The sequence below is a fragment of the Sylvia atricapilla genome, chromosome 7 (assembly GCF_009819655.1).
Source record: "Sylvia atricapilla isolate bSylAtr1 chromosome 7, bSylAtr1.pri, whole genome shotgun sequence".
Lineage (NCBI taxonomy): Eukaryota > Metazoa > Chordata > Aves > Passeriformes > Sylviidae > Sylvia > Sylvia atricapilla.
The window spans coordinates 33,177,684-33,198,286 of NC_089146.1; the positions used below are offsets into that span (position 1 = coordinate 33,177,684).

At 39.8% G+C, this 20,603-nt stretch overlaps 1 protein-coding gene across 1 annotated transcript in view; it reads right to left on the bottom strand.

Moving 5' to 3' along the window:
• Positions 1–4,828: 4,828 nt before the first annotated feature.
• Positions 4,829–20,603, bottom strand: part of LOC136363885 (von Willebrand factor D and EGF domain-containing protein-like) — a 165,470-nt gene continuing 149,695 nt past the window's right edge. The window contains exons 27-30 of the mRNA XM_066323353.1: positions 13,231–13,326; positions 12,010–12,105; positions 6,390–6,396; positions 4,829–4,946 (exon numbers count right to left, since the gene is read on the bottom strand). Coding sequence (XP_066179450.1) covers positions 4,829–4,946; positions 6,390–6,396; positions 12,010–12,105; positions 13,231–13,326 — 317 coding nt within the window. The remainder of the gene's footprint in view (positions 4,947–6,389; positions 6,397–12,009; positions 12,106–13,230; positions 13,327–20,603) is intronic.

Sequence of the window (20,603 nt, forward strand, 5' to 3'; positions counted from 1 at the left end):
GTGAAGGTCACTAGCTGCAGCAAAGGATTGCCTTAATATGAGAAATAGTTTATTAAAGACACTGTGTATTTTCAGGCTGTACTGAAATCAATAGTGGTTTAATCTTTGGGAGGTGCTTACTGGGTCCATTCCTGGGGGATAGATGGCCAGTTACAGTTCCACTCACTGGTAAATTCCAGAGTTAAAAATAATTTCTATAAGATTTACCTTTTCTTAATTAGAGTTAATTAAGATTGATTGAGTTAAAGTTAAATTATTTTTATTAAATTCAATTAATTAAAATTAAATTAATTAATTGCAGTTGTTTTCTGCAACAGGCTATACTTCTCAGCACCCTTCTGTCTTACAATAAATATTCAAGAGACAGATAAGTTTAGCACATTAATATTTAAACTCTTTTTGGGAAAATACACCATCACAATGGCTTGTAATGTAGTATTATGTACCATTTATATCTAACTAGATAACATTGTTTAGCTTAAATTAATTCTGTTGGCTTAATTAATGCTATTACTTTAATCCATTTAGGAAGGCAAAAACAACAAGGAAACTGTGATGGTATCAGTTAGGACAACAGATACAATATCAATTTCAACTTCCCACAAAATTCCCTGTTGTACAAACGATGCAGTGATTGTCCCAGTCTCCGTTGGGACTAATGCCAAAGTTTTTAACGGTGCTTCCATTGGAAACCAGGTTTGTTTAGCCTGTTTTGTTTGGGTCACCCCTTGCAGCCCTGAACAAATTGTGCTCTAATGCCAGGTTTGAATGTAAAAGTCAGCACGAGCATTTGTCTTCGTGTCTGCCATGGAACTTGCTAAATTATCTGGATCTCTCCGAGTCAATACAAATTAAAAATACGCACAAGGTTTCTAAGAGAGTGATTGCTATTCTAGCAAGTTCATTAGCCTTCTGAGGAATGCTGTTGGCAGGCTTTGTTTAGCAGAAGTCCAAAACAAAGTAAACCAAAAATGTCACAAAATGAATTGCAAATCAATTGGCAATATAAATGTGAGAAATAGGATGTAGATGATGAATAATTTAGGGAAATGTATATTGGTCCTCCAGGAATCTTAACTGCACGAATGGGAACAATGATAAGATTACAGGAGAGAAAGGGGAGTAGTAACTTGATAACTTGATTAAACAAATATGGGCCATCCAGCTTTGCCAAATACACTGGCAAAACCAGACTCCAGGCACTATTTACTTTGTAGTTAAAAAAAAAAAAAAAAGAGTTCTTCAGTGAGGCCTTTTTTCCCCCCCCCTGCTCTCTGCTTTTGTTTACATCAATTTGACTGATTTGTGATGTTTTCAGTATTTCCACAGTAAATAATTCTTGCTCTGCAGATGCTTGATGCAAAGAAAAGAAAAAAAAAAGGACAGGGAAGATGGAAATAGGTGATCTTTAAGGCCCCTTCCAACCTGAGTCTATTCTGTGAGTCCATGATATTATTTCCTTAGTGTTTTCAGTCTATACTCTGAAAAAAAAATGCTGAAAATGTGTATTTCACTCTAATTTTATGATAATAAGTTGAAGACCAAAAATTAATGTTTAAAGGAGGAAATCAGTGTCCTAAACTGGATAAGAAGCAATTACCTTGCATTCCACTCCCCAGTTAACTTCATGTGCAGTCACCTAGAGCATTCCTTGTCAGCTGCTGTTGAAGGGAGGGAAGAGGCTGCTCCTCTCCAATTTAATCCAGGGTTTTTTGAGAAATTTTACATGTCACTGCTGCTGTATTGTTCCCTTTATTAGAAGATTCATAACCAGAAAGAGAGAAAAGCCTGAGTTTTAACTCCCATAGCAAAATGCAGTGGGAAATCCAGCAGGGAGGAGAGAAGGTTGCAGATGACACAGGCAAGGCTGATGTGCTCAGTGCCTCTTCTTCACTCTTCACAGAAAGGTTAAATGTGACAAAAGGTTTGACATGATCAGAATTAGCAGGGGGACACGAATGCAAGGGAGAATAGGGAAGGAATTGAGTATTTAGATTCTGAAAAGTCAGATTTAAGGTCTGTTTACAAGGTTAAATGGCTGGGCAATAAACAGGGATTTGCATTTATGGCACACTATCAGATGTGTACTAACTCCCCATATGGAACATTTCAGCAATTAAGAGGGTCTTTACATGAAGCAGCTTTTCCAGGTCAAGAGATCCTCAGAGTTATGTAAAGATGCAGTTTCTAAACCAGCAGTGATTTGCTTTGAGAACTCCCAAAGGGTATAAATAGTCCCAAGAAGCATAGTACATATCTTTAGATGAGAAAAAAGAAGAAAAACAAGGGAATGACAGCCAAAGATTCAGACTAAGTTGGTATCTGGGGAGACGCTAACATAAATTATTAAACAATCAATTTATAAGCTCCTCAAGCTTAGTGAGGAAAGAAGTCACTCTGCCCACAAAGAACAGATGTTTTTCACTTTAGGGAGACTTCTGATATAACTCAGACAGTCATGCCAGTAAGTATGATTCATAATAAATCAGTAAGGAGCAAGGCCTATTTGAGAAAACATTATCAAGGAATAATTTTATCAATATTCTGTAGTCCTGATTTTTCTGTTATTCACCACTTTCCTTAATTTCTCAGGCAATGAGATGTCACGTTTTTGAACAATGTCACACTTGGAGGCAATGCAAGCAGGCTTAGAATTAAAAAAATCTTTTTGATAAATGGGTGAAACAGCTTGAAATTCGTAAGACAAAATTAAGTAAATACAATAAAGATGGTGCTTTTCAGAGGAAAAGTCAACTGTACCAATGCCAAATGGGAAATAAGTGGTAAGATGTCAGGGCTGTGGGAAAGACAGAACTTGTGCAGAGCTGTGGCAGAAAAATGTAAATCTCTTTCTTTAAATGTATTGATCAGAGACAGGAGCCACTTGGGGAGGCAGCAGCTGAGGGCTGGACACAGCCACAGCACACGAGGAAGGACATGGGGAAACTGAAGTTCAGACAGAGGACAGGGTTTGCAACTTGGGTGGTTTGGCTAAGCAAAATTGGATAAAATCAGGGAGCAGAGACTCGAGTTTCCTTCAGATGTGCAAATGCTGCCACCTAAGCTAACTTTTCCCTGCACCCACCATGGTGGCACCAAGAAATATCAATTTTACTCACAGCAGACTTTATGTCCAGTGTTAGGAAACCCAAAATTGTGCTCCAATAATGTAGTTAAATACTTGAACAATTACTCTGATAAACTGTGAGGCTTCCATGACTGATAGGCTTGGAGAAGTTGATTAAAGCTTATACAGATTGTTCACTTACACTCAATCCATTCTGATAAGTGAACTCTTTGGAAGGCTTATCATCCTTGGCTCTTTAGAGAAAAGTGGGTGTGTGTACAATTTCCTGTAGTCCATGCTAGGAAGTTAGCTTTAGCTTTACATTTCCATATCTCTCACAATTTTGGCTTTTTGGAAGAGTAGCTCATTTGCTTTCATATAACATAAACCATGTAATTTATATTAGATGCCACGAAATCCATAATTTTAATTACTAATGGAGTTTAGCTTTCAGCAAGGCTCATGGATTGAAGGAAACCTCTTAAGTCCCTTTTTTTCAGAATATTTCCTTCTTCACATCGAAGCAATACATGTCCATATCAGAGCAGCCAATGAGGATTTCTGCAGAATAAGCCCTGAAACTGAAGAGTGCTTCAAACAGTCTTGAACACTGTGAGATGAATCACTGCTGGAGAGACACGTGTTTGTTCATGTCACTGGTGACTTGGCATTTTGGACATATATAATTTGCAAAGTCTTTTTCTGCTTTCTTTTTCTGTCAGGCCTGATTTGGAATGTAACAGATTATTCATGTGGAAAAGGAAGCGCTATTTTTTTTATTATTTAATTTTTTCTTCTAAGTGCAATATACTTCCACTTCATTTGTGAAATGACAAATATCATACTTTGCACATTCTTTGCAATTAGAATGATTCTTTAAAGCAGTCCTGGTAATCTTGGTGTGATGGACCAGAAAGGTCAGCTCTTGGCCTAGCAAGGGAAGTCTCCTGAATGGAAGCACCTGCAGAGAATTCCAGTTTATCTTGTCATATCCCTGCCTTTAGTTAGACTTCTTCCATTAATTGAGAAAATGTGTACCTCACTCTCCTAGGCTGTGGTCAACCTGTTGAACAGATTTTTTGTATATAGAAAATTACATCACTTACTCATCGTATCTATATCAGATGATTTCAGTATTGATGTAGGAGCTGTAGTTTAGTAGGAGAATGTACTTGTCAAAAAAGTCTGTACAGAACTTTAATTGAGATATTAAATTCTAATTAACATTAACAAAATTAAGTGACTAGCTGAATAGAGTTTCGTGATTTCTCTTAATATGTTATGTAACTGAAATGAAAATACATTGATTTTTGCCCCTGGCCTTCCAGTACAGGTAAATGATGGGGCAGCCTCCTGTTTTGAGAGCTGGAGATTGGGCCAGCCAGGACATCTGCCAGGAATGGTGTTTGTGGTATGGGCAATGACTGTGACTGATAAAACCCAAACTGTTTTGTCTTAGTGGTGATGCAGGGCATAAACTGGACTCAAAGACCTACACTGGTGTGATGGTCAGGTCAGGTCCAGCTGCCAGATACAGCAATAGCAATTATGCTGTAATGGTGCTTGCAAACCATTCTGGTAGTCAGACATGTCTTACTGGGGGTAAGGCAGAAAAAAGGGGGAAAAATTATCTAGAACTTGAATACAGGCCTAGCTTGCAGCTCGGCAGTCCTTAAACTTCCTTTCAGATATAATATAACTTTATTTTCATCTTCCATAAGGTTAACAAGGCTTTATTCATTTACCTGTAAACTATTTTAGTTATATCTGGTTATTTTTGTTGTAACCACAAGGATCAGTGGGTTTGGGCCTTACCTTCTTCTCACATGCTGAACCAGCATAGACACTTCTGCAAGCACAGACTTTTGGTGTGATGCATCTGTCAAAAATTGACAGTTTTTTTCTCACAAAGTGGGAAAATGAGAGATAAAATTCTTTAGAAATGCACTTCTTCTAATCAGGATGTGAATATTTAAAAATATTGAAAATTAAAAATGGCTTGTCATAGGCCTCTCCTACCTCTGTGTCTCTTATGTTCATAATTTTTCATTTTTCCTTTTTTTCCCAGTGATGGGGGAAGGAAAAGGCTGACAAAGTAATGACCTTAGCTCAGCTGGAAATGGATCAGTACAAGGCCAAATATTAAAAGCCAGGATACATTCTGGGCATTGATGTTTGGGCAAGATTTGTGCCAAAATTGATTTTCTTTTGTTCCAATTAAAATAAATACCAGCTGTTAAAAGAGCTGACCTCGAGCTGAGAGGAAAGAATATGTTAAATAGGTACTCCCAAAGGTGATGCTATCACAATAAATAAATAAATAGGGGAATTTGGTGAACTTCACACTTTACACCTCTGGAAACCAAATAAGAACATGTGATTTCACAGTTGTAGTGAATCAGTAATGAACTATTTATCCCAAGGAAAAAGAAAAATCAGAGAAATGTTTCATCTACGGTGCCACTGCATTTATAAAGGCCCATCAATTTGAAGATATTCTGTTAACAAAAGAATCAACGTTCTATTATTTTTCAAGAGAGAAAGAAGCAATTAGTCAAATTTCAGCTGGTTTTTCCTCCTCGTTAGCAGCTTCCATTGTTATGACATTGTTTTGGCATAGAGGAAAAAGAACAGCCAATTCAGAGGGCACCAATTCAAGAAGAACACACATGTCACCGTATTTTAATTAGATCTCATGAGCTAAACCTTTTATAAATATTGCCAGACTATTGTATCCTAGTTACAGGCAGTCAAACTAAATGCCTTAAAAACTGGTCAGATGTGACTCAAAAAGTGGTTTCTTACATTTCCTTGTGTAGGAAGCTGCCAACCATGCACCATTAAGAGAGAGCTGAAAATTAAGTAGACACAAGTCTGTGACCAATCTCCTTCATGATGGAGCAGGATGTTCCATCAGATTTGAATGAATTTGCTGCATTCCCATGAGAATTTTTCTTTTTCCTACAGAAAATCAACTTAAAAAATTCAAAGGTGGACAAATTTCACAATTTCAGCTTGTTGCACTTAGGTTCTGATTCTGACACAGATTTAAGTTCGTGCAAAGTCTTTGTGTTGAGATCTAAAGTCTCAGAGACAGACCAGGGCAAACTTCTTCAGGAAACACACTGTGGGATCCTAAGCCATCCAAAAGTGATTCTCAGAGTTATAATAATTGTTATAATGACCTTGGAAGGCCAGTGGCATCCTGTTTCACAACACTTGCAGGTTGTATTGGGTTTGTTCACTCAGGTCATTATGCCGGTGAGGAGGCTGAGGTTTTGACAGAGTGGGGAATATTAAAATCTAAATATCTATAACAAACCTCACAGCTATGGGGCAGAGCAGCAAAGAACCAGACTTGCTGCCGCTCTACACATCTTAAAGAGGAGACACTGTAACCAGTTTGGCAAAAGAGTTTTTTAATAATCAGGTAGTGAGAGCTCATGCTGTGTCAAAACCACGGGCCCAGACCATGTCCAGAATAAGAACACACAGACCTGCCTGTGCTGCTGACCTTCAGGTGCTCCTTTTGGAAAAGCCAGCTGTGTCAGGGGCTATTTGCTGTAGGACTCCAATGACCTGGAGCTAGGAACTTGCCTTCCTGGTCTATGAGCTTGTTGATGTATTCCTGCCACTTTGAAAAAGTAAAAAGTGCTCTTTTCTTGAAACAAATTTTAAGGAAGAAAACTTGGTTTTGTTGGGTGTCTGTTGCAAAAATCTCCTTAAAATGCAGAATCGTGAAGTACAAATCTCAGAATTTCTCCTTTTTCTGAGAGGGTGCGGGCAAGTTTGAATTCTGGGTATGGAGAGGGCGGAGGAGGAAAGAAACCACACTTGAGTTAGAACAGGGAGCTTATCATCTGCAGAGCACTACTTCAGCTCCTCCATGAACCTTGAAAGGACAGATGCACAATTGGAAAATTCTTAGAGTTTTGCTCACTGGAACAAAACCATTCCCCAACGGGGATTGCACAGCAGAAAAGACTCCTTGTGCCCAAGCAAGTTTTGTTCCACTGCATGGTAAGCAGGAAGAGCGAGAACTGTGTGTGATAATATTATTAGAGAAAGAACTGTGTGCATTTCTATTATTTGTTTGATATGAATATGGGCTGGAGAAAAAATGGAAGCAGATCTTCCTTTCATCTTGGTAACGCATAAAATAGGAACAGGGAATGCAAAGAGCAGTGGATTTTCTGCAGATCCCTGTAGCATCTGGGGGAGTTCTGGTACACATGGACATTAGATGAGGTACTAGGATTTTTTTTTCTGTCTGCGGTTTCCCTGATTCTCGGTGGATGGAAATAAATTTTATAAAGGGAAAATATTTCCTCCTTTTTCCATCCTTTTCTTCCTGTCTATCTCTCCCTGTTCACCCCCCAGCTTCTTTCTGTAGTGCTCAGAAAAACAAGAGCTCAGTTAGAAAAAAAGTTAAAAACATTTTGGAGGAAAATTGGAATTGACATCACAGAGGATAATAACAGAGCTGAAGTTCAAATGAATATTTCATAAATGTATTTACAAGGGATGCTAAGCCACTAAACACTAAAAATGACACCAGCTATGTATGCATTATCCTGTACAGATTCAGCAAAGTCATTTAACAAGCTAAGCTTATGTTGAAATTATAATCAATAAATGCCAATTACAGAAAGAGTTTTATCCCTGCATTTTAAAAGAACAGAGCTATAATTTACATGCGAACGACATTCTTTTCAAAATTATTTGGGGTTTTTTTTTTTAAGGTCTGGAAGGGTTACAGAGGAAAGCTTGAAGAAATCCTGCCTGGGATGTTGTTCAAGGCAGAGAGAGAGAAAGGGAAGAATATTGAGGAAATTATAAAGCCATAAGCTTGACACTTATAACATGCAAATAAAGAGAAGTTATTCTGAAGGGCAATGAGGAGCCACTATGAGTTCAATAATATTAGAACAGAAGACAGCAGCATGAATTTTAATGATGAACATCCTTCACAACTATAACCTTCTTATACTTTATAATTAATTGTTAGAATTATACCTTGATCCTGCATTCAGAGCCTTAAACAGCAGACCTGTGCCCCTGGCCAGAGGCCTTCTGACTTCACTGGGTTGTGTTTTGGGTGTATCTGTCAGGGTGATCAGATTCTGCTGCCAGATGTTCATTTCTTTGGCCTAATGTTTCTTTCTGAGCTCAAGAAAAAGAGAGATGTGAATTACCAGCACAGGAGGCAAGGGCAAGCCACAGACATGGAGCTTTAAACTGGGTGTCTAGTATGGAATAAGAAGGAAATCACTGATGGGAAAACATAGTCACCCTGGGATGCTGTTTCTTTCTTTTCAGAAAGGCAAGTTTTTGGATATTTTTGCAGTCGTGAAAGCTAAAAACAGAGTCAGACAAAAAAACTTCTAATGGAAGAACCCTCATCTATGAAGCTGCTCTTTTCTATAGCTGACACACATTGAATATTTCAAATTACTTTTTTTAACCTGTTCTTCCAAAAGATCATTTCCCTACATTTGCAGTACAGTCTGAAAATTGACCATTATTCCTTAAACTATGCCCCTCAAAGTCATAGGTATTTATCAAGGATAACGTGTGTATTCCACCATACCCCTTATTTGTTGGGACAAATGACCTATTTTATCGATTCTCTTTCAGAAGCCATTCTGTTCAGTTACAGATGAGTGGGGAAGAAAACTACTCTTTTGACTGACCTCTTTATTTACAGTCTGATAAAGGAGGACTATTGTGTTTTATCCATTATCAATGTCTACTGAAAATCTCTTTTGCTCTTGCCAAGTTCTCCAGTTGCAGCTACGGATCGGTGAAACTGTAAATAAACTTTCCTGCACAGATGTCTCTGGAATGTCAATGTGAGTTTGACTGATTGTAGCATTAAGAAATCATAATTCACTGCATGACATGGACATGCAATTCCATTGTGCATCATTGCAGAAGAGGCAGAATTTTTGCCTGCGTGATCTCATCTCCAAAATGTAGCAGAGCTGTTCCAAATTAGTTATAAGCTCCTTAACATACAGTGGATACCTCTGATATTACTGCCCATTCTAGTTCTCTGAGGCATTTTCTAAATATTTTAGACATAGAATTATTCTGCCTTAGTTGTTGCCAATCTTCATTGCAGTAGAATGGAAAATCTGTTTCAGTACTGTCAATGGGTTTGTCTGCTGAAAGGTTGAGGTCTTTTGGGTTATCACTTGTGATAGAGATCTATGTCTTTGTTCCTGGTGAAAGGTGACAAGAAAATCTGAGACATCAGAATTTGAGGTTGTAAATAGTTAGAGACATAAAAATAGAGAATGTTTTGCCTTTTCTGGTTTAGTAGAAGACTGAAGAAAGGATGTGTTTAGAGAGGAATTACAGTGGCATCTGTTTCCTCCAAACATCTTGAATGGTCCATGTGAGCTCAAGCTTAGTGAGATAGAAACTGAAAAGTTGGAGGTGATCTGTGCCTTCTTATGAAAGATAAATCAAAAAGTAGATGTCCAAATAGATGTCCAAGATGATTTCTTAGTATTTGTCCATTGTCCCTTTCATTGGCTTAAGGACTTGCTCTGGCTATTACCATATAAAGGACTGCAACAATCTGTTCCATCTGGGAATGTCCAGAAAATAGTAATGGAAGTCTCTGTGTATCCTGTGGTTTAGCCACCCTCCTCAATGTTTTAGGAAGTCAGTGAGGAGAAAGTGAGGTTCAGGGTGTAGATGAAACCCGTGTCTGCATTTCCATCACCACCATTCCAATAACAACAGTTGAGTGAATTCACAGGCTGAAAGCAAAGAATGAAGCTGGGATTATCTAATCATCTCCTACCCTTGAAAAGCCCCTGAGAAACAATCCTGCCCTGATGGATTCTGGATTACAGAGTGGCTGTTGAAAAGACTTATCCTCTGAATTGTAGAGTGGGTAGGAATATTTGCATTATGAAATGGAAACTATTGAGATTAACAAAATGGAAGCAATTGAGATTAATCATACAAAAACATAGAATTAATACATAGTATGAATTAATATATTCAAATGTAGTATAACAAAATGAGGTTTTGATTTAATTTAATGCCATAGAATAAATAAATATAAATATGAAATAATATTTTCATAGAATGAAAAATATGTGGCAGCTACTACTTTCTTACCTTACAACGTGAATGTTTTGGTCCGTTGTTGAGTTTAATGGCCAAAGTCTGTAGATAAAGTGGTGCAAATCTAGGCTGAATTCAGCCTTGCTGATACTACAGTGGAGCACAGATTTGGGAATACACATCCAAGCAAGACGAGGGTGCTGAGCTCAGGGAAACCTCAGGAGCTTAAATGTGACAAAGCAGTTTTGCACAGGGGAGCGGAGTGACGAACCAGACCTCTCCTTGCCAGAAGCTCACAGGTTCTGGCAGAGCCTGTGGGTTTGGCCCACTGTCCCTGTGCTGCTGGGAGGTGGGACAGAGGCCAAAGCAGTACAAGAGCAACAAAAAGAGTAACCAGGGATTGGGTTCTGCCCTCTGCTACTGCAGCTGGAGCAGCTCTGCCAGAGCTGAGGAGAAGGTGAGCAAGGGAGGCATTCAGGAGGCTTTTCATGTTTAGATAAATACATTTGTTTCTTGAGCTCAGGGTTTGAGGGAATAGCCTCCCATTAAAACATGAAACACGACTTACTTTCAGGGTTACACTTCTATGCAAAACTTACACCTAACATCTGTGAGGATGAAGACTTTCCTGTTCCCCTGCTTCGCCCCTGCCTCACTGTGAATACCCTGGAGCAACATTGTAAGACCTCACCATCTGCTCTCTGACAATAGTCTTCTCTCTTTCTCTTCAAAAAACCAGAAATTTGGGGTAGCTGTGGGACCTAGGAGTTTCAGCCAGATCCTTTTGGACAAAAAAAAAGATGATTTAACCTCCCACTATGGGAAGAAATAGTAAAACCAGAATGACTAGCAAATGAAGGGATTTGGAGCAAAGTTTCCAAGGTTAGATAAATCTGTAAAAAATTACCTAGACGTGTGTGCCTGCATAGGACAGCAGAAATTGTTAATGTTAGTCTTGCTTTCCTTTCACAGGAGCAAGCACGATTTGTTTATTTATTTTATAAACTGAGTCAAGAATATGCCATCAATAACTTTAAACATTCCCATGTTTGCACTAGAAGGCAGCTGGCACAAAGAAACAATTACACAGCCATTGGGAGTTAGCTGACAGAAGATTTTCATAAGTAATTATGTTCTGTGAGTGTGCGGGGAAAGGAAGATAAAGGAGATAATGCCCTTTAAAGGGGATAATGCCTTGATATTTTCCTCATACCCTTTTGCTATAAGGCTAATGGCAGACACAAACTGAAGTGACCCTGGGTGTAATTGGCAATAACAGATCTCTTCCCATTCCAGGTCTTCCAATCCCCCCAAATGCAAATGCTTCCAGCCACCTTGGTCAGTCTGAACAAGAAGAATTTACTGGGTCAGGCTCTAAGGTTAGCAGACACACAGAATTTCTTAATGACACTTGGGTATAGGGAATGGGTACTCCATTTCCTTTTCTTCTCGACCTCTCCTTTTTACATTGTATTTCAAATTATTTAATTTAAAAGTACTTATTTTGTCTGGCAGGTTGATGTCAGCATCCATGTGAGAAAAAGATGAGTCAGGCCTCTTATGTTGAGTCTAGAAATGTCTTTGAAAGTACCAGTTTTACTGGCAGCATTAATCTGACAAATAAGAGGAAGAATTTAGGTGCTAATCATGTTATAGCTTACTTTTACACATAATACTTTTACACGTAATACTTGTTATACCTTTAAACATAATAGAATCATGGAATCTTTTAGGTTGGAAAAGACCTTGAAGATGATTGAGTCCAAGCATCAACCTAACACAATATACACACAGCAGAAAATCCCGTGTGTAAAAGTCTGTGGTGATTAAAGAGCTGCAGTAATTAAGGGAGCACTCACGGGTCTGGCACAGCATTCCCACCCATCCTCCGGAGCACTGGCAGATGTTGGGACCGACACACTCCCCTCCATGGAGACATTTCTGCAGGCAAACAGCTGAACAGGTTGACATGAAACAAGTGAGAGGATGTACGTGATGTATCTCTGTGTTCAAGAGCTGTCTGAGAGGTGACCTGCTAGGCTTTATTCCATATGGCTGACTTCCAAAGGAATGGGTGTGTCCTGTTTCTCACATCATCAGTATGCAGGGTTCTTTGATATTTTCTTCTAAAGAAATTTGTCTTTGATAATTGTCTACTGGGAGACTTGGCATTTCTAATGCTTAGCTCATCATCAGCTAAGAATAATCTCTCTATGACACATTCACGCATGTTATATGCCTGTGACATGTCCCATGTAAAAACCAAATATTTCCATAGTAAAGTATATTATGTTTATTGCATATGTTATTTGTTCAGAGATCCTGAAAAGAGTGAATGCATGATCTGGTGTATATGTGTGAGAGACACTTCCTTCCTTCAGCATTTCTGAATAAATTATTATGATTATAAATTCAAACCTCTGGTTTTGAAATCATATTTACTAGCAGGACCCAAAGGGTAAAAAGCCAATATTTTAATCTGGTTTGCATACAGTATGTCATCCTGATTATAAATTTATTCAGTTTATCTGTCAACTTCATGGTAATGAATAGCCATGTACAGAAAAATATTCCTTGAAAATATTTTAGGGTGAGAGGTTTTTTTTTAATTACGTTTTTATGTAACTGTAGTCAGAGTTACAGAGTAAGAACACGTCATTCCCGAAATTATGCACTGATGACCTTGAGAGTACATCAGTTTGGAAAGCTTTATAGCAGGATTTAGATGGTTCTGTACTTTGAAATACATGACATTTCTCTGAAGGATATAACAAAATATGTGAAGCTGTTAAAACATAAAATCAATGCTTCAAGTTTAATACTATAAAAATGAATTTCCATAACAAGATGTATAACAGAGCTGCATGAAGCAGAACCAGGGGTTCCCCCACACTGCTCTTTCTCCTTTGCAAGTACCAAGTGTTTATAGCATTTTGTATTACCTGTACTTAAAACTGCTTTTCTTCAAACCGCCGAGGTAGCAAAACATATTCTGTGTTGGTTTTTAGTATTAAAAGATTGACATTGGTGTTGACTGGACTAATTAATTTAAACTGTTTGTTGGGAGCAGAGGTGCTTACGTTTGCTGCAGTGCTTTCCCCTCCAGCCAGATGGGCAGTCACAGACATTTGGGTGGACACATTTCCCCCCGTTCATGCATGGGGGATCACAGACACCTGCAGGAACACAACAAAGGAAGAACGTGGGAGCTGGGAAATCAGGGAAGACTTCAGTGGAGGCTCGCTTGCTTCCTCCCTGCAGAAAGTTAGTTGGTCTGTAATTAAAAACCAGAAAAGTAATTTGGAATCGAGGATCTGAAACACAGAGGCTTGATAGGTCCCATAAATCCTTATGGGAAGTGCTGTGCTGTGTATGGAAACTCTTTGGCAGGAGTTCTAAGTAAGAGCGGCCTCACCAGACAGAGCAGAGAGGCTGATTACAAAGATTGTCAGAAAAGCAAATGGACAGGCCAAAGATTGTTAGAGCTTTCACTTCCATATGGGAAAATTCCTCCTTCATATTCTCAGATGTTCATTTGGATAAGAAAAGCCTTAACAAGGATAGATTGTTTTGGATGGATCACACAGTTTTGGGTACGATTTTACATTCTACCAAGCATAAATCCTAAAAATCTCTTCTTCCATTGCCCTTTTGAACTTAAAGGACTTCTTAAAGTACTTACCTTTTTATTCTATTCTTTTCTACAAATAAGATGCGAGAGCTGAGTTGTTCTTTCAAACACAAGAAGCCAGATGGGTTTTTTGTTGATTTCATTAAAAATCAAATAGCTAGTTTTTGTGTCTCTGATTAAGCTGTATTTATCAGTGCTGTTTTAGAACATCCAGCGTTAAAATCTCACATTTCTGGGAACTCAAACATCTGCAATCCCAACCTGCTTTGATGTGGGGAGATGCCATAGGGAGGTACCCAAATTCCTCCTGTCCTGTCTCTCCTTGCCTGCTAAGGTAAGTGTAGGAAGCACTCATCAGAGGTAGAGTAATTCAGAAACATGGCAGTGCCAGTATGGTGGGAATGGGAATGATTTGCCTTTTACATGGAAGGAAGCACTGGATAATTGGGTGGAGTACAAAAAGCCATGTAACGCAGCAAGTGGCTGGACCGGGGCAGGAGAGCCAAGTCAGGAGGAGTTTGGCAGTCGAGGTGTGAGCTCACATTTGTGCTCGAAGGCTCCTGCCCTGTTCAAAGCTTTACAGGCACAATGCAGCTGCCAGTGACTCCCTCCCATCCGTGGTAATCGGTGCTGTTCCTCCTGCCTGCAGGGATGGGTGGCTGTGGGACACCCAGCTCCTCCTCAGCAGGAGCAGGGGGCTCGAGGGGCTGGAACACAGCAGTGCCTCCATCAGCCTCGAGGCTGTTGTGCTGCCTTTTAGCACAGCAGCAGCAGCAGGAACAGAACAGGAATGCTAATGCTGCAGCAATCCGAGTCGTCACTGCATACAGGACTCTGAATGACCACAGTCCCCCCCCTCAGACCTCTACTGTAGGAGGTGGAATCCTGAAAAGAGCCTCAAAATAGGGATGATCACTAAAAGATAGCATGCAAAAAATGCTGCAGCTTTTCTTTGGTGGGAGGATAACCTTTTGTCCCTCTCTCAGGGATGATCAGGCATTTTTATGTAGGTGGATTTAGGTTTCCTAATTATTCCTCTGATGTAGTGAAATATTACTTTTGTGGCACTTTGAGTGCTGGTCTCTCCCTTCAGTCCAGATGCTGCTGCACTGGCAGCTTTTAGAGCTGTATTGCTGCTCTTGCTTGGCTCCTACATTTGCATTTCATTGTGTGCCAGGCCTCCTGGATCCCTCAGCAGTGTGACCTGCCCTTAGGCAGGGCAGACATGGCCATGATTATAGGGGCTGCTTGGATCCCAGCCCTCAAACTGTCATCCTCCATTTCCTTCTTTCTCCACCTCTCCTGATCCATGCTGTAATCTTGGCCTCTGCTTGCTAAGGCTAACAGGGATCTACAGTTCTTGCTGAGCTGTTAAAAAAATGCTGCAGCCACTGGTTAAAACCTAGATGAGTTCAATGGGTCATGGCATCCATAACTCTGAAATCATTTAATCTCTTCTTTTTCGTCTTCCGTTTTATCTCCCCTTTGATCTCACATCTCCAATAAGAGATTTTTGATCCACAATCTTACAATGTGTTGTATTTGACTTCATATTTCAATTATAAAATAGCTCAGACATTCAGAATTTAGAAAAGATGAGCCCAAACCATGAAGTTTGCTTCTAGATTTAAAATAACTTTGTGCTTTCTGATATTCATGGACCACAGTGTCCCCAGCACTAACCTGCTCTCCTAAAATCAGTTGAAAATCTATATGTTTTGTTTTGAGACTGTATGAAACTTGGACAGTACCTTCCCACCTCCTCTTAGAAAGTAAAATCAAGAAAGGTAATGAGGACAGTAGCACTTGTTCAGATGGATATTTCACCTTTTTTTCTTTCATTTGTTGCTTCCATTTTCTGTATATTTTTAACCTAACACAAACAATCACATTCCTATTGTTTTCTATTCTTTTTGTACTGACAGCAGACTCAGCTGGCAAGGAGTCAAATTAGTAATTCAGCAAAGGTTTCAGCAACAGGTGAGGTCCAGTCTTGATCTGAATAAAACACGTAAGTTCAAACTGGCTTTCAACTTCCCATTTCTCCCTTTTTTTGTTCAGTTACCTTACAAATGACCAAGAAGCTATAAAAATATAGCATGAACTGCCTTCATTAATTATGGCATTTCTGACTTCAGTGATAAATCCAAAGGAGTTCAGTTCAAAGTGAACTAATGGTTCAGCTCAGTGCCAAACCTGCTCTGAACTGGAGGAGCCCTTCTGCCTGCCTGCCCTCCAGGGAAGAAAGTCTCTTTTTGCCAAGGAGTTCACAAGCACCTTTAGGTAAATGAATGCAGTGTTATCTCTCCCCTTTTCCTTCCTGACATCTACACCTTGTCCTTTAACTTTCTTTCTGTCTCCACCTTTCTTTAACTTTCTTAAATACAACTCCATCTCAATACCCATCAGGCAGACTTCAACATTTGTTAATGATAACTAGTTCGGATCCTTTCTAGTCCCATTCCTTGGCCTCTGAGGAGGAGTTCCAATTTCAAAATAGCAAACAAAAATGTTCGAGCATCTCACAGGAAAACTAAATAAATTATCAGACACTAGGAGAGCAAATCAAATTATTGCAATCCTCCCAGGTACTGGCATGACTTTGAAAAGACTCACTTGTTTTTGGTTTTTTTTGGTTTTTTTTTTTTTTTTTTTCACTCCTCTTAAGAAAGCCCTGGCATCTTGACCCAGAGACAGCAGTGGTTTGATAAGTTTTGCACCTCTCTTGGGGACCAGTCTAATGCCATGGATAAACACATTTGTGTCTCCCCTTTGTTGCAGTTAGGTAGGAAATATCACTGGGAGTGGGGAGAGTCCTGAGCTATCCACAGATCCTGGGTGGCACAGGATCTTGCTGGCAGTCAGTGAGTATCACTAAAGCCTTCACCATTCCCTGGCTGCCAGTGCTGTCATTTCCATGCTCTTCAGCAAGAACTAAAACACAGAATTTCATATGCAATGGTGTTACTCGAGTCTGTAATGTGCCACAATTCTGTAAGGCCACCATTTACAGCTCAGGGCCACTTCCATGATCTCGTTTTTCCCTGAATTAGGGGGTTAGATAAGGTAAGCCTCTGCTGAAGGTGGTAATGCAGGGTGAAGAAGAAGCGTGGTCCTGTGTTGTATCTTAGATGAGGGGTGATTTTGATAAGGTAACAAGCAGCTGCAGGTGTTCAGATAAAACACAGGTGTTGCACAGAACATCACAGAAAATGTGCACAGTCCTCCCACGCGCTGAAAGGCATTCACAACTTGCTGAGTTTTCTGTTTAATGCAGCAGCTATTTCTCTTTGATGGCTTTAATGCATTTTGACCTTACAATCACTTAAAATTTCCTGTGACCCTTTTCACAGCTTATCCCCTCTAGACTCACTTGACCCAGTGAAGTGCTTCTTGCAACTCTTTTTATCAACCTTCATAAAGCTCCATACCAAACTCTTCAGCCCTAAAATCTTTAAGGTAGTCAGACCTTCTGTTTTGGCAGCCAAAGCAAGGAATTTACCTGCAAAATGAATATTTCTGGAGATCACTAAAACCACCCAGCACCTGAAACGTTGTGTATGAAGTGAATTGAAGCCTGTCCCCCTGGTGTAAGTAGCACCAGTCATGGACACTCACAATTTCAGTGACTTTTGCTGCCTGCCATTGTTCCCACTGATCTACAGTAACATTCCTACTAAAATGAGGACAATATGAGCCAAAATATCTCTGTTATGCAAAGCCAGAGGGGAGTGGGGCAAAGTTAAGCACTGGACATGCTTTACTGGGCTGTGGATTCTAGAACTGGCTCTATTGAAGGGTCACACTATTAACCAGCAGTATCTGCTGACCAGATACAGTGCTCAGAAACAGCCAGACATGTCCTCCAGACTTCCACTGCTTCTGTGGATTATCAGACAAAAACTTTCCTGGGTTAACCTAAACCACCTTTAGACAAAAGGACCTCATTACACCTTTTCTCACTGGAAGGAGATAATAAGTAGTGAAAGGCTTTTAATTTTGTTCAAATAAGACATATCACCACCCTCATAAAGTCAAAAGGAAAAAAGAGATGGAATATTACACCATGACCCTGAAATCTTAGAAGGAAGAGATCCCCTACAATATTTCAGGAACTGAAGCTTCCATGTCCTTTCCTGGCCATGAGACTACAGAGAATATTTCTTTCTGAATCAAAAATTACCTGTCATCATGTATCCTGAGCCATGGCTCTGATGAGGAGACATTGCATCAAGCTGCAGTGCTGATTAGAAGATGTAGTTTTCAAAATAGCTTTTCTTTTTTTTTTTTTTTTTTCCTTTCTTCTCCCCCCCCCCCCCCTTTTTTTTTTTTTTTTTTTTTTTTCCCTGCAGAAGCTGAGTAAATTGACCTGCTTCTGGGTTCATCCTGCCTTTGGATGGAAGAGAGAAAATAGCCTCAAGCAGTAACATCTGTGTGGGCCAGCTAAGGCAATGCATCAGGCTGTATCTTGCTGACAAAGAACACAGAAATGCAGCCAAAAGAACACCTACTGGTAGATACATACTTCAACTTATCCCTTAAGTCACCATCCCTGTGCTGACATTTCTGGGTGATTCACAGGCACTGCTTTTATTTCTGGCTGGTGCTGGTTTTGATCTGATGGCTTCTCTGTGGATCCAGTGCATATTTCAGCTTGTTCTATGGCTCTTTCATGGAGCAGGCAGCCTGGTCAGTCTCAGGTTTGTTTTTTCTATGGGTACATGTTGTTTTAATGTTTGTTTCCTCCTTGCTTCTTGGTGTTTACCGTGATTTGGTGTGACATTCTCAAAAGCAAAGAGCTGTAGCTGGGGAGATACAACCCAGTACGGACATAGAGCATGGGACAGATTGAAAAATATCACTGACTGGTCTTGTCAGAAAAATGCAGCTGACAGAAGTTGAGCTGTGGACAAAAATGAAGCCAGTAAATGTGAAAGAAGTGGATTTTGTGTTAAAGCTGGAACTTCTAACCCTTTCAAGTGTTGGTAGGTAAAATATATCACTTATCGATAAAACAAAATTAATGTGGAGAAGCTCTGTGCCAGGAATGACACTGCCATGACCGTGACACTGCAGCCTTAAAGTGTAGGGCTGTTGTTGATCCTTTTCACAGGACACAAACAGGAAGGTCAGACCAGCAGTTTCACAAAACAGCACAGTTCAGTTGATGGACTGGAAGAAGGTTCTCCATCTCTCTGGGTGCATTATGCACCCAAGCAGCACTGCTCAGATGAAACATTATCCTGACTGCAGAAAGGGAACAACTGCTCGGATGCTTCTAGGCTCCAAATAAAGATTTCATCTTGCTGAGTGATCTTCAATCCTTTAAAATAAATAATAATAAAAAAAATCCCCAAATGGGTGTGTTCTGGCCAAAAAAGATGTTTCTAACAAAGGGCACCATTGTTTGGATTCTACTGGCAGAAACTAGTGGAGGTAAAAAATGTCATTCACCCCTTTAGAGGGTATAACTGATGCTCAACAGATCATTAGTGAGATGGATGTACCAATATATCTGCTGCTGTGAAGGTCCCAAATGCACACAGCTCTGAAAAACACGTTATGGACTCGGGACACCAGCAATTTCTAGTCCCCTTTTTTCTACTTCCAAGGGCAGTGAGGAAATAGTTTTGCCCATGCTGAGTTTTAGGCACATATGTTTTTCCACAGCTTGATTTTATCTGAAATTCCTCATTTGTGTTGATTTGGGTTTGTAAATAAAGAAATAACTTTCTCTGCAAGCTCTGTCTGAGTAACCTCAGATGTGTGATCCACTGAATGCCAGTAATTATAGCCACAGATTAAATTTTAGGGAGAAAGAATACTTGTCGTGTAACAAAATTGCAAATTTTGTGCAATGCTCTGAAATTTGGATCCTTATCCATATCAAACTACCAATCTTTTTGAGGTTTGCTCATCCCTATTTCTCGCTTCACGTACCTCTGGCGGAGATGCAAAGCACTTCTTCAATAAATTACCTTTCTCAATAGTAAAAAATAATCTCGTAGAAACCTCTGAGGGATGCAGTGCGGGAGAACAAATTACTACAAGACACAGAGGGAGCTGTAAATGTAATTGTGATGGTTGTGGTGACAGTTTGCATTTCTAATATATTCACTTTACCACAGAGCTCTAGCAATAAGAGTTAGTTTGCATGACCTAGCACACATTTCAGAAGAAAAAATGGCCAGAAAAATTGTAAACTATATAGATAGCAGTGCAATGTCAGTGCTTTGCCTAATTATGTCTGGGTCTTCATTCTGATGTGTACTCTGATATACTTATGGGGCCTTTTAGAGATATTAAAGCAGGAGCTAAATCTAATTTAGTTATTAGTTCAGTAAAAATGAGAAAAATAATTACTGCTATATGAAAAAACTACTGAGCTGCTAGACTGTGCTCCTAGAGTCAGTGTGTGATGCTCTGCACTCCTGCTTGCTGTCACGTTGCACTCAGCAGCTGATAACATTTTCTGTCAGCTAAGGAGGATCCTGATCTCTCCATCTGTACCTCCAGAAGATTCCCTGGGAGTTAGTGGTAGGCAAGACTCCTAAACCTCAGGAAACCAGTGGGAGATTGTCCCTGCAATGCAGGCAGGGGGCTCCCCACTCTCCTTGGGCTGAAATGTCTCTCCCTCCCGGTCTCATGATCTCCATTTTGCCTGTTGTCTGTTGCCAGGTGAAACTCTGCGTTTGCAATAGTATCATGTCGTGATAGCTGTGGAATAATTCAGCATCTTCCAGAATGAAACCACCATAAACAAAATAACCACGTGTAGGTGCTCACTTGGATGTTTGGGGAATATTCTGCTAGGAACTGTGA